This window comes from Lagenorhynchus albirostris, chromosome 10 (assembly GCF_949774975.1).
Source record: "Lagenorhynchus albirostris chromosome 10, mLagAlb1.1, whole genome shotgun sequence".
Taxonomy (NCBI): Eukaryota; Metazoa; Chordata; class Mammalia; order Artiodactyla; family Delphinidae; genus Lagenorhynchus; species Lagenorhynchus albirostris.
Window position 1 is genome coordinate 73,423,933 of NC_083104.1, and position 25,841 is coordinate 73,449,773.

A 25,841-nucleotide genomic window follows, 5' to 3' on the forward strand; every position below is an offset into this window, starting at 1 on the left:
GCCTGACTCTCACAACCACCCAGACTGATTCCAACCTGCCTTTATATTATTCCCTATTAAAATGTCACTGGCCTTGAGTATAATCCTCTGTGTTCACCCCTGCATGGGATTCTCTATCACTCTGTTTCATTCATATGAATCCTGCCCATACAAGCCAAAGGTATACATCCTCAACTCTAGTCATTTACTGAACACTTATATCATCAGAGATCCTTTTGAGTCTGCTTATAATTTCTCAAGCCAAATTACAAGTTTTTTGTGGACCAACACCATGCGTCACGTCTCTCTGCATACCTAACAGTACCAAGCACATATGGAACCTTCTGGTAAATATCTCTAAACCACCACAGTGCTAAGCAGAATCTAACTTGACATAGGTCCTTCATTAGATATTACTAATTTAACTAGTGACCCAGAGGGAAAAGATTGATGGTGAAGATTTTATCATATCTATAACATAATCATCTTTTTAAAAATCCAATGATTATTCTTTTGATTAATCTGGTCCCACAGGTCTATAAAACACTTAACAGTAACTCCAAGCATGATGTTTTGATCCTTATAGATAAAGTCTTCATGGATTCCACATACAGAAGAGTTTTCTGTGAAATAAATCACAGGAGACATTAAGCCCTGCTATCGAAGCACATATCCAAAGCTGTCAGCTGTGGCAGAATTATGATAATCCCGCTTAAAGCTATCTCCCTAAAGTAACCAATCTTCCCAATGCTCTCTGACATGCAACATTCCATCTAACTAGTAAGCTGCAATAGCTCACAAACACTTGGTTAACATCTGTGGGATACTTCTGAAGTTCAAGTCAACAGGCAGCAATTTGGCAAGATCAGTAAAACTTCTGATCACTTCTCCCTTTGCAGACAGCAACATGGAAACAGGTATTTTGTGACTGTGCTCTAAACACTTTATTTTAAAAGTAAGGGAAAGAAGAGTTCTTGGTATTCTGTCAGATCTGCCTACCTAAGCAACAGAATCGTCAGCTTTCTCACTAGATCTTACGTACTGAGAATGCAGAGGTGAGGACCATGGGTCCACCATGGTATCCCAGCACCCAGAATAGTGCCTGACATTAGCACACTCACCATAAATATTTCTAGAAGGAAGAAATGAATGAATAAATGAAAGATATTCCTTTAATAAAAGGGTAGGGTCCAAACTTTTCCATACATCAAAAAAGATGCATAAGACCACTTGGGTTACTACTATGCGAGCAATCTTCCAGGTGAGGGTTCTCTGAGCTAATTCCCTCCCTGTCACGTGGAGGACTGTTTCAAAGATGGACCTTTCCAGGGTGACGCTGGTTCCAAAAAAAAGAGGCACAGATACTCTTAGTTATGATAGTTTGTTTTCACCAGAAGTAAGGGGGCATGAAACTGAATGAGTTCCTTTTCCTTCACCCCTCTTCTCAATATATCAGGAGAAAGGGTAATCCTGGAAATTGATCAACAGTCTAAATAGAATCCTGACCAAAGGTCAAAAATTCCTGGGATTATCCTCTTTCTGACACAACCTGAGTTTTCAGCCTGTGCTGGAAATAAAACTACTTTACTTAATAATTTCATATGGAAATTTAAGGTTGTCAGTTCTCATACACTTTATCTTTCTCATCAGTGATCAATGGCAAAATTCAGGTTCCTCTCAATATTCCATCCTCTCACCCCTGCACACTATTTAATTATTTCTACCACATCCCTTCTCGCCAGCCTTTCCATTCCTGATCCTTCCCGCAAAGCCCTCTGTAATGCTCATTCCACTTCGAAGAAAACCTTCTGCAACTTCTATCTCTTCACAATCACTGTTCTTTGAATAAATTGAAAATAACCTTCCTCAGAGGGCATGGTTTTCCCTGGAAACTTCTATAGTAGGGGTTCCTTCTTTCTTTTCTTTTATATATATTTATTGATCGGCTACTGATTGCCAGCCTGTTCATTTCCCCATATACCTGAGGGTATATCTTCATTCTCTTTCTTTCTCCCACAGGGAAAACATAAAACAAGTAGACATCAGATTTCTAACCAACGACAGAGGCTAAAAGACAATGGAATCATGTTTTAACCAATAACTATTAGTCTACAATTTCCTACTTAACTAAACTATCATTTAAGTATGAGGGCAAAATAAAGCCATTTTTAAGACAAAAATGAGTGCTTTAAGCACTTACGGAGGCTTGGGAAAAACAAAATTAGGCTGAGAAGGGAAGTTTAGATACAGGCATACCTCAGAGATACTGTGGGTTTGGTTCCAGACCACCACAATAAATCAAATATTGCAATAAAGTGAGTTACACATATTTTTTGGTTTTCCAGTGCATATAAAAGCTATATGTACACTATACTGTAGTCTACTAAGTGTAAAATAACATTATGTCTAAAAAAATAGCTTAATTAAAAATAATCCTGTTTGAAAAATGGCACCCATAGACTTGCTTGATGCAGGGTTGCCACAAACCTTCAATTCCTAAAAAAACACACTGTCTGTGAAGCACAATAAAGCAAAGAGCAATAAAACGAGGTATGTCTGTAGTTACCAACTTAAAAAATTTTAAGTCAGGGTGTACTTTAGAAAAATTAAGGATAGCAACTAAAATAACAGCAACAGAATATATAATATACAAACTGGTTGATGAAAAATGGAATGAAGAAAACCCAATCAATCCAAAGAAAAGGAGGAAAACCAAATAAAAAATCACAGTAAATTGAAAACAAAATAAGACAGCATATATAAACCCAAATGTATAAGTAATTAAATATATATAAATTAAACTCATCAATTAAAATACAAAGAGACTCTCAGATTAACTAAAAAGAAAATTTAGGTATTTGTTTACAAAATCCACACATAAAACAACAGGTTGAAAGGACTGGAAACAGGTTTATCAAATTATAACTAAATTAAAGCTTTGTGAATTAATATCAGATTTTAAAAGACTTTAAGGGAAATGACTATCTGACTTACGTAAATGTAAAAACAAAACACTGGTGAACATGATCAGTGTCCTGGTTTTACAACTTACCCTCAGCCTATAAAGTTATAGACATGTTATTTTAAAGTGCACCAGTAGTCTCAACTAGTGAGTGCTATGATCAGATATTTAAAAAGACACAAATGGCTGGATCACAATTCCTATATCTTGGTAATCTATCAGGTAAGGAATGCAAAGAGTCTGGTTCTGGAATTGCTGACCCCCTTGGACTGAGCATTCCCAACGACAGTATTGTGGCATATAATAAAACAGATTCTTCCACGAAGGTTTCATGATGAAGCACTTATGGGTACCATATAAAGAAATATTCTTAAATGCACAAATTCCTCTTCTTTAAAGAAAAAAAAAAACTAAGCATAAGATACTCTTTATGCTACAATTATTTTATACAGAAATGGAATGTATTAATTTTTAATCTACTAAGTTATGAATCAAAAAATTGTTATAAAAATCAGATTTTTAAACAAAAGATGTATTAGGACGCGTCAATGACTACATGTTTTAGTGTGAAATAGCACTTCTGTTCCTTTAAATAAATTAAATTTAAAATATGATTTAAAAAAATAGTTCAATAGCACCAAATGTTACTTTATAAAATGGAGATTTATGCTTATAAAAGACTTGAATGCCATTTTTAAACCTAAAATTTACAATACAAAAACCTCTCATTTGCTGAAATTGCCATGATCTGAAGTGTCATTTACTTAATGCTTCACAGATGTATGATGCCAAATTGTTAGTCAGGCTGCAAAGTATATTTAGTTAGGAAAAAAAATCTTCCCAAACATGTTTTCCTATATTTTACTGACATTTACATGAGGCAGTACTTGAAATGTGTCATTTATTTGCACTTTATGATCTATAAATGAAGCTCTCATTTTCTTTTTCCAAATCAAATACATTGTTATTGTGACCACATAATAGCTTTTCGTTTAAAGACACCATTGTGTCCATGATCCCCCAGATTAGGGTCATGTGCTACTTTGTCATATTTTTAACTGGACTTTTCATCACACTTACGCTTTGACCATCACCCCGAGAGTCTTAGTCATCACTGAACTGTTGCTGTAAGGATGTTTTGTACACAATCTAGCCCACTATTTATCAAGAGCCTTTATTCTTAGTAAGCTGTGTGCAGGGGTGGGACAGCACTCATTTTGCCATAGGTACAAGAGCGTGGACTAATGAATTTGCTAACGTGGAATGCACGCCACAGCAGGAGCTTACAGACAAAGATGGAAGAGACTGTTTATGTTAATATGTTCTATTGTGGTAATATGAGAATGTACACATGAAGGGAAAGTGTGGTGTTTATTACTATTAGGGGCTTTTAAATGTCATGACTGTACTACTACAGTCCATTATGGGTCAAGTACAATCAGCAATGCTAGTGTAAAAATGACTAAGAAACCAAAAAAGAAATTTAAATGGGAATATTACAAAAATTGGAATTTTTCTGACTAAAAGTAACGTGAATAATTAACATGGCTTTCTGTGTATTACCAGCACCCTTAAAAACCTCTTAACACTATTAACTGCAAAACAGCAGAGTGGGGTAAAACCTTTTATAGGCTCCCCTACAATGCAGAGGCTGTTTCCATAATAGTTATAACTATGCATATATGTATTAAACTCGCCAATTTCTAAGGAACACAGATGTTGCTGTACTTTAGTGTATCTGTAACACATAATCTCAAAAGTATAATGAAGCAAAGTTAAATGCTTACTTACAGAAACTTAACTGTCGACTTTCACAGAATTCTGAATATTGAGCTGAATCCATAATTCGAGTTTGTCTTTCTGCTCTCTAATAGATAAAAATAAAAAGACACACAATTTTTAAAGCAAGTAGACTTTTATGTTTTCACAGCTAAAACCCAGAACTGAAGTTCCATTTCCTTTTCTTACTCTAGGTGAAGAGTTTAGTACCACCATAAATACCATGATACATAAAATTGTGATAACAGTAGTTTTGAAGCTTGTTTCTCTTGGAAATAAAGTTTTAAAACCATTTTCCAGTCCTCTGTTATTTTTATTACAGTGGAAGAAAAAACTAAAGGACCTCACTTCTTAAGACTGTGCACTTCTAAATTTTCTTTAACTGTACCACACTCTTGCAGAAAAAGAAAACTGTGAGGTGTAACAAATCAAACAGAAAATTTGTTATGAACTCTTATTGCCTATCTGCCTTAAAGCTGGGATTTTTCAATGTTAAAGTAGGAGTCAACGAATGGAATCCATATATTTCCCCTCAGTTAGAACATAGAGCCAGAGCTAACAAATCCATATTTTAAATTGCAAAGAAAATAAAGAAAAAGGTAAACACAACAAATCCTTTAATCTGAGTCCAGGTATGATTCACAGTTTGGTATAGTTTCATTCGTGGGTTTTTGGATTCAGTATAGCAGATGTTTGCTGCTTCATTGTCCCACAAGAGGTAGGATAATTATAATTCACCCATAGTTTGGTGGGAAAGAATATGACCGCTTCCGCTTCCTTGGCAAGAGAAGCATTTTGAAATGAGACAGGCTGGTACTTCTTGGAATGAGTTCCTGGCCAGTAAAGGAAAAAAAATTCCCTGAGATTTAAAATTTTTTTCTGCTTTGGAAGGACTTTCAGCAAGTTTTCTTTATCACAGTTGGTGGAACACATAAGTACCACTTCTAACGTCTACGGATCTTTTTGTATTTTTTTAAAACTGAAATTATTCTTTTTCATCTTGTTTGATTTGGGTGAGTAGACAATTTAATTCCAATGATCTATCAGTTGAATGAATAATGGCACACTAGCTGCAGTTCCATAGAGAAAAGATAGACGGGGGGTGGGAATTAAGGCAAAATTTACTAACTACTGTGGTTCCTGCTAAGACCACTGATTATTTTTTCCCTTCCTTCTCTCCCCTCCACCTTTTCCCTCCTAACCTCCTCCACACATACTCACAAACACAAATATGTGTTGACACAAACCCAGACTTCTCTTGTTTATTTATTCTCTAGGTTCAAGTATCCTTTTTGAACACGTACAAGTAAATATTACTCCCACACACGTGCAGGTGTATGTATGTGTTGTATGTGTACATGCATCCTGCTGTGTGTGTATCTGAAACATCATGTTTCCTTAAGGGTATATTACTGGATAAATTTTTATGTACTCAAAAGTATTTTTTGATATATGAATGCATGATTTAGTTTTGTCCTTTTTAATGTATCTGATACTTGACTCAATAAATGTTTGCTAATGGAAAACAGGAAGTAAGGAAGGGATAATTTATGTGTTTTGAACATGACAAATCAGTTACTAATGTGTTTATTAAAACAAAAAACCTCTGAGACTGATATCTTTAATGTATGTACATATTACGTATGCATGTCTGTATGTGCATCTGACTGTCTGTGTCTGACTATAGCAGGAATCTCTCAGGTTTGAATTTCTAGCTCCTAAGAAATATCTGACACATGGTAAATGGGCAATAAAACATCTGTGGAATAAACAAATGCTACCATCTTGGTCTATGATGCAGGCAAATGGCTATAGTGCAGCCAAATCCTTCATTATCCATGCGTTCCTCCAGGTCTTCTCTGCTACTCTCCAGCTAGGTAGCCTCATCCACCAAACACATGCTAGACAGAAAGGAACCAGACGACTACGGAAAAAGAAGGTTCCTAAGGAGATTCTTAATACTAACTTTCCTCCAAAAAATGGACATTCAAGATTTGGCTTCTGTATACATTCTTAGATAGCTTAGATGGTTGATGTATTTTATTTATTTATTTTTTCATATTTAAAGATTTATTTTTTAGAGTAGTTTTAGGTTCACAGTAAAATTAAGAAGGAGGTACAGACAGCTCCCAAATACCCCATGCTCCCCCACGTGCACAGCCCCCCCATTATCAACACCCCCAGCAGAGTGGTGCGCTTGTTACAACTGATGAACCTACACTGCCACATCGTTATCACCCCAAATCCACAGGTTACATTGTGGTTCACCCTTGGTGTTGTACACTCTATGAGTTTGGACAAATATATGACATGTATCCATCGTTATGGTAAGTTGATGTATTTTAAGTCCTCTAGCCTCTACGCAGTAACCTTTGATCTCGGGAGCCCCGTGAAGCTACTAGGGTATGCGAAGAAATTATTCACCAAGCGCCTAGCATACAGCAAACACACAATGTGAAGCAGTTGACTCAACAGCAAAGATTTATAGGCAGCACAAAATCACGGCTAGAGAGCAGCATAACGTTCATCTTGTTCAATCTCTCTCTTCTAAAGATAAGGAAATTAAGGTTCGGAGGGAAATGATCTGTGGAAGGTGACCAAGTTAGAAGTGAAGCCCGGACTCTCAATTCCTTGAGGAAGCCTATTTTCAATATAAAGGGCTGTCTCGAACATACAGTAATTGTTCACTCCAATATTTTTCTTTGGGTCCTCTAAACTCTACATTATCTTACTAAAAGGTATTATGGAGCCGCTGTAACTAACATGCCCAAACTGTTCACGAGAAAATGAAATTAGTGAGGCCCTGGATCAGCAAAGAAGGCAGATCCGGGGATAGCCTAGTACAGAGTGTACAAACTGTAATGTACCTGACAGTACACGGGGGTGCTGCAAACACGTCACAGGTGGGATACTGTTTCCCCTCAGCCTTCTGGGTGCCTCACAAGGCTGAGGCAGCAGAAACCCCAGGCTGGTAAATGTTATCATTTTCTATGCGTGCCATGACATAAAAGAGGTTGGGAAGCACTCCTACTAATGTCCTCAGAATATACACTGCATGTCACCGGGCATGCGTGCTATTCACAGCACGGTCAAGTGCGCTCAACAGGCAATCAGAGACACCAACTGGGACTTGATGATGAGGATGGTTCAGATCTGCTCCTCATGCTAATTTTTGTTTACTCCTCTCTTCCCCAGGACTTGTTTCAAATAACCAAAAAAATGGGACAAATTTGGTCTCATAAAAGCATCCAAATCATTCAGCATCTGATTACATTCTCTCCTGATCTTACACTATCACCTTAAATACCGGGAAAGTCAGAAAATACCTAATCTTCATGGACTATGTATTCTTCAAAGATAGTAACTATATTTTGCTTCTATAATGTCAGTGCTGGCTGAGATTTCTTAGCTTGGATTTACCTGGGCCTCGGTAAACATGTGCTGGCCGGCTGAATGACTGGGCAGATGGATGGGTAGATCGAGGCAGAAGAAATGCATATAAATCCTTGATGGCTGATCTCAAAACAGGAACTGTAATATTTGTAATCAAACCGTACAAATTCCAGAGAGGGTAGACAGTTTTTTAAGCCAAAGACCCATAAAAAACAAGACACTGGCCAACAATGAACTGAGGCTGGCTCTTATTTTCTGTGTTGTCCTAAATCCACGCCCCTTCTGCCTCTCTTCAGATCACCCTCTGTAATTCACACTAAAGTACACGGTGGCTGTCCTTTTCTATTCCTGGAACTTTAAGAAATCTCTGGAAAAAGATTCAAGCAGGAAAAAAACCATAAGCCTAATAAAATAGCATGACCAGAATAACAATGGCTACTCTTTACATAGAGCAGCACAATAACCTTTAAGATAAACAGGTTTTTTTCATAGCTCCATTTTAGAAGTTGAGCTTGAGCACACTCAGATGTAGAGAAGTAAAAAAAAGAAAAAAAAATTAAAGTATATAGTTAATAAAGAGGCAAAGTGAGAAGTAAAACTTGGGTTGCTCTTGAATGACCTATTCTGAGGTGTATCACTAAATAATCATATCAGGTTAATCACAGCTTTTATTCTTCCTGAACATCCTCACATGAGGATGATCGCAGACTGCCACATAAATGTCAGGTCATCTCTGGATTACTCATGCTTTTGCATCTGCAAGTCCAGTTCGTCTTCTGCTTAATCTGGTGCTTCTACCCACTCGTGGCTTTCTTTAGGTATCAGCAGTGCTTCTGAACGCTCCTAAGAATATGCTAATAACTCAGAGGTGTCTCTGAAATTGAACCTTACTGATACTACAACATAGCAAAGTATTACCATGTAGTGGCATACATGGATGAAAGAATTATTCCTAACATTTTCCAAATACCCAACAATATTTCAAAATTTAATTGAAATAACTTCCAAAAAAAGGTAATAGAGAATAGTTATGCTATAGTCATTCATCTCATTATCAAGGTTACAGGTCTTTCTGGTTATTGCAAAACAGAAGGCACAATTCTGTGTCAGATAAACTTACTTTCTGGGTCTTACCTAAATGAAACCAGGGGAGCAAATATCCCTACAAATGCAGTATGTAGTATAATTTGTTTGTTCAATACCTGAACACAACAGTCTGTCAGTATATAACTGTTAATTTAAATTTTTAGTGATAAGTTTTTATGCCAGTGGATGTGAAATTGCCGTGTCTTTGAAAAATACTTTCAAGGACAGCAGTGACAATCACCATTTGCCCTGCCTATATCAGTTTGAGGTATGAGGCTGGATTACTTCTGCAGCATGCAGTTTCATTTAAATTCTCTGCATGCTTTCACTGAAGCATACGTAGAGGTTATAGAAACTATGTGCTGGCGTATCTCTTGGCAGCTTCTCAAGACACATGACTTTCTTCAGCAACACAGAATCATAGAACATAACTTTGAAACCAAGATGAAAGTTTTCATCTGCTTTCACTTCCACCTTGAATTTTAAAAAAAATCTTATTTTGATTACACCTAGAAGCCTTACAATTGAAATGCAAAGTCTTTTCTGCATGGAAAAGGCCAAATGTCAATGGTAATCTACCAAATACCTCACGTGAGGCAGGAAATGGTTGCTGAACTTGAAAACTTCATACAGAGTGGCCGCAGCAGCACGAGCAATGTGACAACACGTGAAGTGTGGAATGTGTATGTCCACGTATGCTGTGGTCCACAGCAGAAGGGTACTCACAGATGAGTAAACGCGACAGAATGCTGAAGCACCCTGGAACCCTCATACACCTCCGACTCACTGTAGATAAGGAAGCTGAGGTCCAAAAAGTTTTAGGGTTTATCTGGATCATCGCAGAGGCAACCCGGTACGCGGGTGAGTGTCGGCTCGGCTTGCTGGGTCAGTTTGTAATTTACTAGATTCCCCTACCCAAGAGTTAGGTGAGTCTCCCTCAAAACATGTGGTAGCTTCCCCTGCTTTTAATGCCCACTGCCGTGCTCACCATTTTGGGCCTGGAGTACTGCAACAGGTTTCTGCTGGTTCCTTCCAAATATCTGAACTCTCCCAACCCATCTGGGTACAATTACTTTAAGTAAAAACAAAGAGAAAAGACCTTGGCACAAAGGTTACTCTTTGTCACATCTGCCATATTTTGCTGTCCCCTGCCCCTCCCTCATGATTGTGCTGGACACCCCCACTTCCATCCCCATGGTAATTTAACTCGTTCCCTTTCAGCATAAGTACCACCTCCTCTAGCAACTTTTCCCTCAAGATTCCAGGTCACATTGATTCCTCTCTTCCGAATCATACATGTTCTTCGAGATAATATCATACCCCTGCACTTTTCTGTGTGTCCTACTTCTGTCTCCCCTCAGAGATTATAGCTGCGAGAATGCATTATTAACTGAAAAAAGCAAGTTGAGAATCAGAATGTAGGTACCTTGATCCCATTTACGTTTAAACACACAAGCGTGCACATGAGACATACATACACGTATGCAAACATCTGGAAGTATATACATTATGCTTTTAATAGTATTAATCTTGGGGGTAACATTATAGGGAACTTTTACTTTTTCAGGTACACATTGCAGTAATTAAAATTTTTTTTCTTAACTGAATTACAATCAGGAAAGAAAAGATTTTTGAAAGTAAAGAAATCTTGTCTGACTTACAGAAGGTCATTAAATAAATGTCCATATGCAGTAAAATAATCAAAGTGGTTACTCAAGAGGCAGAAAATCACAGAGAGATAGCAGAGGCTTGGATATATGTTCTCAGTGAGATATAGTGAAAGAGGGAGAGAAAGGAGAATGTTACTGCAATGTTAAGGGAGCCAACTCGGAATTCTGACTGACGTAATCTTGAAATCAAAAGTTCATTTAGGTTTGATCCAGAATTTTCTAACTGAATAAATATACAATATATTTCCTAGCCTAAAAATAAAGGTTTCCGTTGGTGTTGATTTGCTCCCCCAGAGGGATTTTTATAATCCCCCAGTTTTATGTGTCCAAGGTATTAAGAATGTATTGTAATAGCTACATGAAGTTTCCCAAGGAAATAGCTGTAGACTCTAGGAGAACATTCAAGGGATTTAAAAGGAATTTTGTGCTAAAAATAAGTGAGTAATTCTCAGCAAGTACAAAGCATCAGTGATTGAGAAATACACAAAAGGATATTTGTGACATTAGTTCATAATAGAGTTGTTTCAAAATATTGGATTTTTTTGGGTCTATACTACTCTTTGGGTCTAAATATCTTAATGTTAACACAGGAGTTTTTTTCTTTTCTATATATTTTAAACTATGAAGAATGAGCATGATTGGTTATATAAGGAAAATAGAGTTGTTATTAAAAATCAAAATACTACACTTCAAATTGGGGTAATGCCTGCTTCAAATTTTTTAATCTGAATTTATTAAGCTAGTAGTGGGGAGAATTGTTCCCAATAAAATATTTCCTGTCTTGGGATAAAATGTGTGCTAAGCAAAGTATCACTTTTTTCCAATAACTTAGTACCAAACAACCTAATCCCATGTTTAGTTGTAAACCCTCACGTATTATTAGTACTAATTTTTACTGATGTTTTTCTGAAATTGTAAACATGCTCTGTAATAACTAAGTTGGCAAATACTATAAAAAGCTATGTGTTTCTGCCCAAACTAGTTCTTTAAAGTGATAGAAGACTGACTTCTTTTTTATGTTCCTGACTGAGGGTGCTATAACGCTTTTTTGTGGTTTCTATTTGGCTGTATATCCAAAAGTGAACATATCAGGTTAATGTATGTAGGCTCTTTAGGTATTCTGAATAATATTCCTAAAAATTCTCATAGGTTTATGTAACATCCAGATGAGTCGACATAACTTTGGAGTCTAGCAAATGTACAAGGATACAGTTAAATATTTTGGTCATTTAGGGTTAAAACTTTACAACTGGAAAATATGTATATAAAGCAACTATTGCACAAAATTTAATTCATACTTTCTCTTCAACCTTGAGTGAGAGCTGCAGACCTTTCCACTTTGATTTAGTCAAAATCAAATTCTCAAGCAGTCCAACGCACATACTGAGCGCAGGCTGGCTTCACTTATATAGCGGGAAAGTCTGGCACCTTTAAAATAAAATCCTGTGAAGCAGGGAGCCTGTCAGTGCAGCATGGCCCTCACCATCCTCTTCAAGGATCCATGGAACTCTGCACAGAACAAGGGAGGGTCCCCCTTGGAACTTCCCTTTGTTGCTACTATGTGATACATCTGAGTGTTTTCACCAAGGATTTTTTTTTTTATATATGAAAATAACACTTTTTATCTTAGTTCACGTCATTGATTAATTCCCTCTAAGCAAGTTCCATGAGCTCTACCTTTATTTTTATTTATATGATTATTTTTTAACATCTTTACTGGAGTATAATTGCTTTTCAATGGTGTGTTAGTTTCTGCTTTACAACAAAGTGAATCAGCTATACGTATACATATATCCCCACATCTCCTCCCTCTTGCATCTCCCTCCCACCCTCCCTATCCCACGCCTCTAGGTGGTCACAAAGCACCGAGCTGATCTCCCTGTGCTATGCGGCTGCTTCCCACTAGCTATCTACCTTACCTTTGGTAGTGTATATATGTCCATGCCACTCTCTCACTTCGTCCCAGCTTACCCTTCCCCGTCCCTGTGTCCTCAAGTCCATTCTCTACATCTGTGTCTTTATTCCTGTCCTGTCCCTAGGTTCATCAGAACCATTTTTTTAAAATTCCATATATATGTGTTAGCATACAGTATTTGTTTTTCTCTTTCTGGCTTACTTCACTCTGTATGACAGACTCTAGGTCTATTCACCTCACTACAAATAACTCAATTTCGTTTCTTTTTATGGCTGGGTAATATTCCATTGTATATATGTGCCACATCTTCCTTATCCATTCATCTGTCGATGGACACTTAGGTTGCTTCCATGTCCTGGCTACTGTAAAAAGAGCTGCAATGAACACTGTGGTACATGACTCTTTTTGAATTATGGTTTTCCATGAGCTCTACCTTTAAAAATATATCTGGAATAGACTACTTTTCATGCCCTTCCACTGTCACTGCCACTCCTCTGGTCCAAGCCATCATCATCATCATCTCTCCCCTGGATTACTGCGATAATCTCCTAATGGGTCTTCCTGTTTCCACTCTTCCTCCTCTCCTATCCCCATCCCTGACCATCTATTCACCAAGCAATGGCCAGAGTGATCTTTTAAAAAATGAAAATCAGACTATGCTATTTATGATCAAAACTTCCACGTATCTATTCCTTCCAATATAAAATAAAAATTAAAACAAACAAATAAAAACTTCCAAGAGCTTCTCATCACACATAGAAGAAAAGCCCAAATCCTCAGAATGGCCTATAAATCCCAGCGTCATCTGGTTCCCTATTACTCTCAGATCTCACTCCTACCACTCCCCTTCTCACTCCACTCTAGCCACACTGGCCTACCCTGAACTTTCTTGAAAATGCCAAATACATTCCCACACCAGGGCCTTTGCATTTATCATACTCTGTCCAGAATATCTTAACCCCACATCACTGTCTGGCTTGCTCCCTCACTTCCATCAGGTCTCTGTTCAAAAGTCACCTTATCAGAGAAGCAGTTTATGGCCACTTAATATAAGATAGCAGCTCCCCCAGGTCACTCTCTATCCATGACTTTGCTTCATTTTTCTTCATACCTCTTACTACCATCTGCCACAATAACATTATATACTTATTTGTTTATTGTCTATTTCTCCTCAACTAGAATGTAAGTTCCCTGACAGCACAGACTATGTCTATTTTATTCAGTGCTAAATCCTCACAGGCTCTACAGAGCTTGACACATAGTAGTGTTTCATAAATATTAGTGGAACAAACCCATAAATACTTTTTTCTATATGTTTTAAATATAAAACTTAATATCTCTAAGGCAGGGTTTCTCAATCTTGGCACTACTGACATTTTGTGCTGAATGATTCTTTGTCGTGGGTCTGTCCTATGCCCTGTAGGATGTTTAGCAGCAACCCTGACCTCTACCCACTAGATGCCAATAGCATTTGCCCACCACTTCGTGGGCTGTGAAAACCAAAAATGTCTCTAAACATCGCCAAATGTCCCACTGGGGGCAAAATCACACCCAGTTAAGAACCACTAGTCTAAGGCGAAGGGGACTAACATTGGTTGACTCACTACTATGTGTGGGTGCCACACTTCATCCTTTCATTTTCTCTTTCAATTCTTCCAATAATCTCAATGGGCAGATATAATCCCTGTTTTTAAAATGAGGCATCTATGGCTCAGATACGTTAGGTAACTTACCTAAGTTTGCTAAGCAGGTAAGGCACGTGCATTCTGAAACCAGGTCTGTCTCACTCCAAAGTCTATGCTCTTTTTACAGTGAATCCTCATTAATGAAACTGTTAAAACAGAGGCGATAGAAGGGAGGGAAGGAGTCTTAGAGCCTCCAATTTTCCTTCTCCTCTGCAAGATATTTCTCAATGTAACTCCAAAAATTGCAGGGCAGAACTTGAAAAGCACTGTGCTATCCTATGCTGCCTGCGCTTCAAGGAACAAGCACTGTGCCTCTACATCTGGTTTCAAAACAGAGGCCACTTCACCTGTGAGATTCACGGAATGACCACGATACTGAAGGAACAACTCATCCCCACATGCCAGCCAGAGTGACCTTTTAAAAATGGAATCATGTGTCATTTCTATCAAATCCCTCCTTGGTTCTGACATCATGGTCTGTTGCAAAAACAACACGCTTATCTGTGGAGCACGGACGAAAGAGAGCTCTGAAAACAGGGACCACAACAAACGCTGCTTCTTTCAACCCTTCTGAACCAATACACCAGGACCTGCCCTCGCCTCTCATCAGAATCTTATTCCCTATCTCAAAGCTACACTACTGCTACCAGAAAAGTTGAGAAGTAGCAGAGATAACTGGCTCAGTGATGGATTAGGATAACCAGTTCACAGTCTCCGCTTCCTATAATTTATGTTGATAGTTTCAATCTCTTAGTTTATAACACAATTAAAAACTTGGCACTTCAGGACTTCCCTGGTGGCACAGTGGTTAAGAATCCGCCTGCCAATGCAGGGGACACGTGTTAGAGCCCTGGTCCAGTAAGATCCCACATGCTGCAGAGCAACTAAGCCCGTGCGCCACAAATACTGAGCCCACGGGCCACAACTACCGAAGCCCACGCGCCTAGAGCCCGTGCTCTGCAACAAGAGAAGCCACCACAATGAGAAGCCCACACATCGCAACGAAGAGTAGCCCCCGCTCACAACTAGAGAAAGCCCATGCACAGCAACGAAGACCCAACGCAGCCAAAAAAGAAAATTGGCACTTCATATAGTAAACCTTAAGTACTCTAGGTAAGAAGGTATTCTAGTAAGATGGCTAAATTCTTCATTTAGGAATTTTCAACTGAAGGAAAATACTGCTGTAAACAAACTGTGAGATAAACAGGGATACAAAAAACCACGTTTAATGATAAATCTGAATCACACATGCTTTAAAAATTAAAAAAGAACAAAGACGAAATTATGAAAAGAGGAATAATGAAGTCTATTACATTATGCACCAGTGAAGAAACAAAGTCACCAATGTAGGAAAAATTCTCAAGGGAATATGTTATAGAGGAAAAATATGCTTTTATAACTGGACACCATCTGAGTTAGAAACAAAACCAAATTAAATTGTTTATTCCCCTGAAGAGAATGCTCTTAATCATTTTAAAGCTGACGTTTCTTTTCTCATAACTGGCTGAGCTGTTTTCATGAGTCAGAAATGAGCAAGTTCATCAACAGAAACCTGCCACAGAGACTGATGTAGCTGCAAGCATGAGTTAACCCCAAACAAAAAGAAAAGGATTTCCTGACTATGCCAAGATGTGATCACTGAAAAAAACCCAGAAACAGACTTGACCAAATATGACTATAATGAGAATACAAGAGAAATCATAGCTATCCAAATTGCTTTTGTTTCAAATGCAATAAACGAAAATTCCTAAATTATTAACAGGAAAAAGCAGAAATGTCTACACACTAAAAAAATTAATGTCTATTTTCACTTCTTACCTTAAAAAACTGTACCTAATTTAAAAAAAAACAAAACCAGAAATCATCTTTAAGATAACTGTGGGTTCAAAACCTTGGAAAGATGAAATCCTGTAGGGCCTTATCTCCTGAAGAAGCCCTGGATGTACTTAGATTCAGTATTTCAAGCAGCCTGAATGCTATGACAGCCTCTTGGGCTTCAAAGAATGCAGAACAGCAAAATCCCCTAGAATCATAAATGTAAAACCTATAATTATGGTTATTTAACAAAATGGTTTCTATTAAGATATTTGATGATGAAATTCCCATCCTCAGATGTCGGTGCCCAAATTTAAATCAGCCTTTACTCATGAGTAAATGTATCATAACTGTTATTTGATTAAATGTCAGTGACCATTAGGCTGGGTTTTTCAGTAAGAAGGCTTAAAGAAGGCATGCCACAGAGGGTGTGGAATGGATTACAAAGAGAGGAAGAAAGGGGAATTGTTTTAGTAACTGGTGATGTTAGGCAGTGCTTCACCTTACATGAAGTAACTACAAAAGTTTTAAAGAAACAAAGACAACTTGGGCAGCAAGAAAAATGGAAGATCAGAGGTGGTACAACGGGTGACCTCAAGTGAGGAAGACTCAGCGCAGAAGAGCAGCATTGTTGAGTTTTAGGTATTGCTTTACTTGCTGATTCTTTCAACTGTGTGAGGTGGGAAGCTCAGCTATTACTATTATCACCATTGTACAGATGAAGGCGCTGATGTCACTGACCCTCTGTGGCTTTTAAAAAACAATCTCTAATTTTGAAATAATTCTAATTTACAGAAACTTTACAAAAACAGTACAGAGAGTTCCTGTACAGTACAGAGAGTACTCTTCCCCCAGCCTCACCAGCCCAAAGACTTCTTGTCCCTTCTGATCTCAAAAGCCAAGCAAGGCCAGGTGTGTTCTGTTCTTGGATGAGTTTCTGTGGCCTTTCCTTAAGGTAAGGCATATTGCTAGAAAGAATTAAGACTGCTTCTTCAAAACCAGTGCTCTTTCCACTACATCTTGACTTCTAGAACAAAATTCCTTGCTCAGATCTAAAATTTTCTGCCTGAATATAGATAGAATTAGCCAAGTAAATTTTGCCCAAGTAAAATTATCCAAAGAATTCAACTGGAGATTGCTACTACATGTTATAACTCTAGACACCTATAAGATGTGCAATAATCTAAAAAATTCTACCCGAAATCCACTTTAGTGGCTCCGAAAACCCTAAAATTTGAGCTATGTGTGGCTTTGATAAGATTTAGAAATGCATTCTAACATAAGATATTTAACAAGATATTAGTGGACAAATGCTACAGAATTATCTTACATAGTGCCTTCTGAAGATACACTGTACATCTTCTGAGTCATTTTACTGAGAGATAGCAGTCAAAGTTAGAAAGATATCCCAATAACTTGATCTTTCATATATGTTGTAAATTCTTTGACCGGTTCTGATTGTAGTCACTATGAAAGGAAAACGGTACCTAAACTATATTCCATTTGTATGTATATCCACGGGAATGTAGCTGTATTATACATTTTTATAAAGAAGGTTTTGTCGAAGACAGATACTGTTTCTTAAGCTCACATGTGCCGGGCACTGAACTAGGTACGTTACATACGTTTTCACAAATCCTTCCCAACAGTTCTGAGATGTGCCTCCAGTTAAATAATCTGAGAATCAGAAACGTTAAGTAACTTGTCTAGGGTACTAACAAGGATACCCTAGACAAGATAAGGGAGGGAACCATGATTTGAGTACTTAGGTCTGTCTGACCCCAAAGCTGATGCTCTGATCATAATACCATGCTTGGTAATAGCTTGGTAAAAGATTTGAAAAAACTGTCATTCTATAATAAAGACTTTGTACTCTTTTGTGATGACTGACATCCTTGATTAGGAAAATGATGCCAAGGAAACAAATACATTGGCTAAATACTTCGAGAACATGTAGAGAGAGAGAGAGAGAGAGAGTGTGTGTGTGTGTGTGTGTGTGTGTGTTGTTAGTTTGTAGGGGTTTTTTTGTTTTAATAAATTTATTTATTTATTTATTGAATTTTTGGCTGCTTTGGGTCTTCGTTGCTGCACACAGGCTTTTCTCTAGTTGCGGTGAGCGGGGGCTACTCTTCATTGCAGTGCGCGGGCTTCTCACTGTGGTGGCTTCTCTCGTTGCAGAGCACGGGCTCTAGGTGTGTGGGCTTCAGTAGTTGTGGTACGTGGCACGCGGGCTCAGCAGTTGTGGCTCATGGGCTCTAGAGTGCAGGCTCAGTAGTTGTGACGCACGGGCTTAGTTGCTCTGTGGCATGTGGGATCTTCCCAGACCAGGCCTCGAACCCGTGTCCCCTGCATTGGCAGGCGGATTCCTAACCACTGCGCCACCAAGGAAGTCCAGTTTGTAGGTTTTAAGTGGGGAATGCACTGTAATGACATAAGCATGTTCTCATCTGTCTTGGATGATTCTCTTGCAAAGAGTAAGAAGCAACAAGAAGGCTCCACGTGGGAGGATCAGGGTGAAAGTGAGGTGGGGAGAGCAGAATTTAGTTAGCCAGTTAGAGAAGTCCAATAATGCTTATGATTACTGGGGTTTCATATTACAGGTTTCATATTACAGGTTTCATAACCAGATTGCCCAAATGTTAGAGGTGAATTTAAAAAAACAACAACACATAGACAACATTGAAATGAATGATGACATTTGTTAATGATGACCTTAACAAAATAACACATTAACATTCTTCATAGCACAAAAGCAGTCCTCTAGAGTTGTTTTATATTGGTGCTTTCCTTGTACATTTACAATATGATGAAATAAACAACAATTTGATTTATATACAACTTTTTTCTTTTTTAATTTTATTGAAGTATAGTTGATTTACAATGTTGTGTTAATTCTTTCTGTACAGCAAAATGACTCATATATATATATATATACACACACACATACATATATATATATATATATATATTCTTTTACATACTCTTTTCCATTATGGTTTGTCACAGGATACTGAATATAGTTCCTGGTGCTATACAACAGAACCTTGCTATTTATAAATTTATATACAATTTTTAAGTAATACTCCTATTTACCACATCAGGTATCCCATAAGTATAGTTAAATGAAGCATATGCCTTGTTAGGTTGCACACCCTCCTTTGCATAGTGTTCTTTAGAGAAGGTAGAAAAACACACAGGCCAGATGGTACTTATTTTCTACAGCCCAGTATATTAATTTCTTAAGTAGCAGGATGGATATTTTGAATAACAAACAAAAAAATCTAAAATCAAATCCTTTCCTGTATTTTCCTCTGGAATTTAAGCAGGAAACATATTAATAAATGGTGAGTGATTTCTTCAACCTTTTGATGTTGGTAAGTTTTGATAAACAAAACTCTTGTAATTAATACGAGACTTAGGCTGAAACACATCAAGATATTAATGCTTGTCCTGTGGCTATGACAGTTCTTTGAAAATCACAGGCTACATGACAGAATATTCCTTCAATATGAAATATAGACTTAACTTGTCAATTATATTGGAATTAACAAAGGGGAAAAAATCAATGCCCTAAGTAAAAGACCCAGACCAGGTCTACCCTATGAAACGAATTCCTTTCTAGAAGTATATTCTCAATTTTATCAACCTAGGGGTCTCATTCACAGGTTTTACTAGTTAAATATTTTTGGCTGAATACAATATGATTACAAATTATAGTTTCTTAATCAAGACAGAAGTTTATTTTTCCTCATATATATGAATTCTGGAGGCAAGTAGTTCAGGCTTAACATAACTGCTTGCTGACATCGTGAGAACTTCAGTCACTTCCAGCATCTGTTCGGTCATTTCTAAGCTGTGGCTTTTTTTTCACCTTTTATTTATTTATGTATTTATGCATTCATTCATTCATTCCCCGTCACCCCCTCCCCTGCTTTACTGAGATACATTTGATGTAAAAAATTGTATAGGCTGTAGCTTTCCTTTCATTATGCAGAATGGCTTCTAAAGCTCCAGATATCACATCTGTATAAAGTAATCAAATATAGGAAGATAAGAAAAAAGGTGTGCCCCTTCCCTTTTAAGAAAACTAACAGAAGTCCAATCGAATATTTATACTTATATTTTATTGGCCACAACTCAGTGGTACGATTAAACCTAGCTGCAAGGTAAGAAGAGGGATGTTATACTTAGGATGGCAATATATCCAGCTACAAATCAGAGTTTTGTTACAAAGAAAGATGGAGAGGATGGATATTGGGTGACAAGCAGCTGTCTCCATCATGTTGGTGTAAGACGGAAGTATAAAAGTCATTACACATTTATGTGATCTATTATATTGATTTCTAGACCTGATTTTTAGTAGTCGGAGGGATTGTGAATGAGCTTAAGAGTGAGGATTCTCTCTTCTCACAATACTCACCAACATTTTTTAAAAATGCAACTTATTTTATATATTTTTTAACTTCAGGGAGTGCGTTCAGGGGATAAGGACAGGACAACATTAAGTCAAACAAATAACCAATAATGTTATCCTAACTCCAGAAAGACTGAGATGCTCTAGTTTAAAAAGAAATAGATTTACTTCCATTTACCTATTCACAATTAGGGATAGCATAAAACAATTCAGCAAAGGTGAGTGACTTGACAAGGGGCTTGACAAACAATTCACTCCAACGGGTACTTAAATGTCTTTTTTTTTTTTTTTTTTTTGCTGTATGCAGGCCTCTCACTGTTGTGGCCTCTCCCGTTGAGGAGCACAGGCTCCAGACGCACAGGCTGAGCGGCCATGGCTCATGGGCCCAGCCGCTCCTTGGCATGTGGGATCTTCCCGGACCGGGGTACGAACCCGCGTCCCCTGCATCGGCAGGCGGACTGTCAACCACTGTGCCACAGGGAAGCCCACCATTTTTAATCTATGCATCTTACATAAATGTTGGCTGGCAGGATGGGGACATTGCTTTTTTTTTTTTTTTTTTGGTGGTACGCGGGCCTCTCACTGTTGTGGCCTCTCCCGTTGCGGAGCACAGGCTCCGGACGCGCAGGTTCAGTGGCCATGGCTCACGGGCCCAGGCGCTACGCGGCATGTGGGATCTTCCCGGACCGGGGCACGAACCCGTGTCGCCTACATCGGCAGGCGGACTCTTAACCACCGCGCCACCAGGGAAGCCCGGACACTGCTTTTGACCTGTCCTATTTTAATGCTTTACTGGCATCCTAGATATAGCCAATGAAAAGCCACCCATCTCAAACTTCATCAATGAGAGACAGGATGACTGAAGCAGACTGGGAGTGGTGAGGGCTGAAGTGATCCTGAGAACAACAGAACTTGAAAGTAATAAAGGATATCTTGAGAGATGGATATAAATAAATGCAGGATGGATTTTAATGAAGATGCAGGCCATAATGACTGAAAAATACTGCTTCATTTCTTAATGAAAAACTTAAAATTGCCAAAAAAGAAAAGAAGGGCAAACACTGTATACTTCTCAAGAAGTTCTCCTTTTATGCAGTTTTATTTTGATGATAAAAGATACAAACAGAAAGCAAATAAGATGGCATTCAAGATATATTTGAAGAGGAATGGATAGGGTACATTATAGGGTTAATACAATTCCAATTCAATCTCTATATATTCTAAATCAACAGTTCTTAATAGTAACTACTGAGTTTTAATCATAATCTAAAGCTCTGATATATATTCTTATATAATACTGAGATTCATTCTATTCCATCAGAAAAATACTAAAGTGACCACTGAAGAGAATGCTGACCTGGGAATCAGAAGACCTGTACTTTAGGTCTTGTTTTGCCTCTAACACAAAATGGGAATCTCTAGGTTAAGTTGCTTCATCTTACTGTGACTGAGCTCTCTCTTCTTTGTATAGAGCTGATGTTGTGTGGTTCTATGTGTATCCTGTACTTAGGGAAGTCCTGAAATCTTTAGAAATACTTCAGAGCCATAGTTCCTAAGATTGAAGAGATCAGACAAACTATTCAAGTCCACACAGGAAAACAGCCTCAGTCTATTTGCAGTGATTCTTATATAGAAGAAATATCACTGGGAGAAGCCATCAGGTTCCTAACTTCTGGGAAACGGTTACATATTTCAAAACTGAAAACGTGTGTGAACCACTTCACCTGTAGCAATGAGACAGCTATTTAACTACTGCACCAACTTTTGTTATGCTTCCCTTCTCTCACACAGAAGGGCACTGGATTTAGGAAATCAGGAGGCCTTGTAATACTGATAATTGAAGAGAGACTGTGGCATTCATAAGAATCTGTACTTTCATTATAGATGGAGAAAGGAAAAGGAATTCTAGGTACACTTTTTCCGGCAAGTTAAAGGTTAGGGAGATCACTACCACTTATGGTTTCAAATACCTCCCCCTCAAGGTGCTCTTACTGTAGTGAGTCAGGTCCAATATAAGAAACCTAAGATGTACTAATAAGCTTTGCAAAAAGTACAAGCCACTATGCAATTCATATGAAGGCTAAATAGTAAATCTACCTTTTTAAAATAAATAAGATATATGTTGAAAGTTATTAGTTCTTTTTAGAGAAGTATATCTAAGAGACTACAATATTCAAAGGTATACAAATGTTCTTTGAAAATAAGAACAAAATTTTCAAATGGATATTTGATCACATAAACATAGATGAGCAGAAGGAAAGGGAAACCCTGTAATCAAATAAATTACTGTAGCCTAATACTTTTTCATTGTACTAGTCTATACGGAGTCACTTGTTAGATAAAACTAGACACTCTACAATATGAGAAAAGTCTTTGGTATTTTGATTGTAAGGAAATAACAGTGAGGCTTCAAAAATGTAGGCAAATGTAGTGGACACGTTTTAAACTTCCTTTAAGAAAGTTAATGTCTATTTTCCAACAGCTAACAGAGTAGATACCTTCTGTAGGTAGGAAATGTGAATATACCTTTGCATATTCCTTAAGAGAAGCATATCCTTTACCATTAACTGAAGAAAGAAAAAAATCCCTACCAAGTCCCTATTAAAAAGAAATCAGATTTGGTATGCCTGTGACACTTTAAAGAACATATTATGTGGGAAAACAAAATAAACATTTAACCTGGCAAATGAAAATGGATTTGGAGTTTCAACATATTTGGCAGACAGGTAGAATTAAATTCAAGTCAAGTATTCAGAGAAACTAATATAGTATTTAAATATTTGCTTAAGTAATATAGTATTTAAAATAACATATTTGAAGAAATGTTTTTGTTGAAATGTTTTACAGTTTTAAGTGAGGATATTTTTTATGAGAAAAGGCTTGACTGAAGAATATTTTACTTTCTTTGTCATTCTGTGAACTTCAGCGGGATTTTTATATTTACTCTTTCATTAGCCATTTTCTTTTAAGTCTAAGATAACTGGATAGTATCTCCTGTAGCTTTTAAAATGAAATTAGATTTAGATTAAGATAATCATTTTTGAAGTGAAATACTCATAGTCTCAAGGTCAACTCTACCATATGTGTGGGCACGCTGTAAATGATGAGCGGATGAATGGAGGGAAGGCTGGGTGCAGTAAGCACCTAACGTACTGGCTGCCAAGTGTTGCTGCCTCCATCACTACAAGGCTGCCCTACAAACCTCCACAGCAGAGAGGTTACAGCATGGCCCTGGCTTCCACGCACGCTGCCAGGCCCCAGCCTGGACACCCAACACAAACCGGGTCAATCAGATGTCATTTGCTGAGGTTTGAGATTGTTATCCCAGAGAGCTGGGTCTGCCTCTCTCTAGGTGAGGAAGCTAAGTTGGGAGCATCTGCTGGTGGAATATTATACAAGCAGTAAGTTGACAGCAAGAGAAAAATTAAGCCTATGCAGATAAAGAGAAGCAAGACATCAGAAACAGTGAACAAAACATTGATTTCATTGGTGTCTGAGTTGCAGTTCCTGAGGCTCATCTCTATTTCCATTTTTGGGTTGCTTAGAAGATACAGATCCTTACACAATAAATTTGTCTATGTGCAGAGCTAAATATTTTTCTAAACAACATATCAAATGGGTTATAAGTGAATGAATGAACAAATTTAGCTTGTCATCCCTAGGCTCTAAATGAATCCATGATGTTTGTACAGTCTGTACACCAATCACAGAAAGAACAGTGGTAACTCTTATTGAAGTGTAACTCCCATGACAACTTTGCATCACTACCCTGAAAAAAACTGACCTCTTTCCTATATGTAACCAACACTTTTTAAATTTAATAGCACACTGAATTAATATACCTCTTTAATTCACCATCAGGACATTGCCAATAGCTTGGACATAAATTATATAAAGTCCTAAATGCAATCATGAAGTCCTTCACTCAGTAGGAAATATGATCATCCTAAATAACCTTACAAAATGTCAGGTGGAGGTGCCAATTTTTTTTACTGGTCTCTAATACCAGTAGTTTTCTGTTTCCAGAGAAAACAAGCCAGATAAAACAGTTTCTAGAGATGATAAGCATCCTGTTGCACTGAAAACGTGGAACATGTAAAAATTCACTTTGAAAACTAAAATACAAAATCCTCCAACTTATATCCTAAAAGTTTGTTCTAAATTCGGACTGTATCTTCTCACAGAAATATTATCTTAAATGGTGGGTAGATTCCCAAGTAATCTTACAAAAACCTCTTTAACACCCACATGCATCTGGACTATATCCAGTTTATGTTAAGGATCAGAAGAGGCATAATTAATTGAGAATTTTGTCCATGTCCAGTATTATGCAAAATTATAAAAACACAAAGTTGGCGTTTGACGTCTTCTCACTTTATTTCTGAAATCTCAACTTCCTAGCATATCTCTCTTGAATTTTCTCTTTCCTGCAAACATACAATATAGCACATTGCTTAATGTTTTCTACTCTTTAAATTTCTCTAAAGTTCAAAACTACTTTACCTATTCTCTTTGCTGATCTTTAAATGTCTTTAAAGAAAGACCCTTTCAGCTAATGATTAAGAGGTAAGCAATATGATTCACGTCAGTATGTAAATAACTGAGTGTCCTTGGCCCTGCATGTGTTTTTAAAAATTTTGAAAGAAGAAACAGTAATCTCTTATCAACTATGGCTTTGAAAATTGTGGATTTAAGATAATGAGGTTTCACATTTTTAAAACAAATATGAAAAAATCTGTTATCTTTAAAATGTGTGATTCTGTTCAGACATTACCTGAAATGGCCAAAGAAAAGCAAAAGTAAAACAAATAACTTTCTTTGCCTTGAAGCTAGGGAGGCTAGTAATCATATACAATATAACTCAATGTCTTCCAGATACATTTTTCCAGGTTGGAAGAAATAGGACACTTTCCTGCTATTTTCCTTTTCCAGATAGTGCTGGTACCCATGAATTTTCCTTCCCAGCACTTTTGCTTTGTAACTGTGATCTTCGGCAAGTGCTTTAGGGTCCTCATTGCAAAAGGGTAATAATAACAGAATCGACCTCATGAGTAGACTGTGACGTGAGCTGATGTCTGTGTTAGGATTTAGAACAGTGTCTGGCACTGTGTGGCAGGTACCGCATAGGACTCTGTTGTTATTA

General features: G+C 37.5%; 1 protein-coding gene across 5 annotated transcripts in view; it reads right to left on the minus strand.

Moving 5' to 3' along the window:
- The window catches only part of SUPT3H (SPT3 homolog, SAGA and STAGA complex component), a 449,170-nt gene that overhangs the window by 122,729 nt on the left and 300,600 nt on the right, over positions 1 to 25,841 (minus strand). For all 5 annotated transcript variants that reach the window (XM_060163028.1, XM_060163030.1, XM_060163029.1 and 2 more), the window contains exon 7: positions 4,733 to 4,808. In XM_060163028.1, the coding sequence (XP_060019011.1) occupies positions 4,733 to 4,808 (76 nt within the window). The remainder of the gene's footprint in view (positions 1 to 4,732; positions 4,809 to 25,841) is intronic.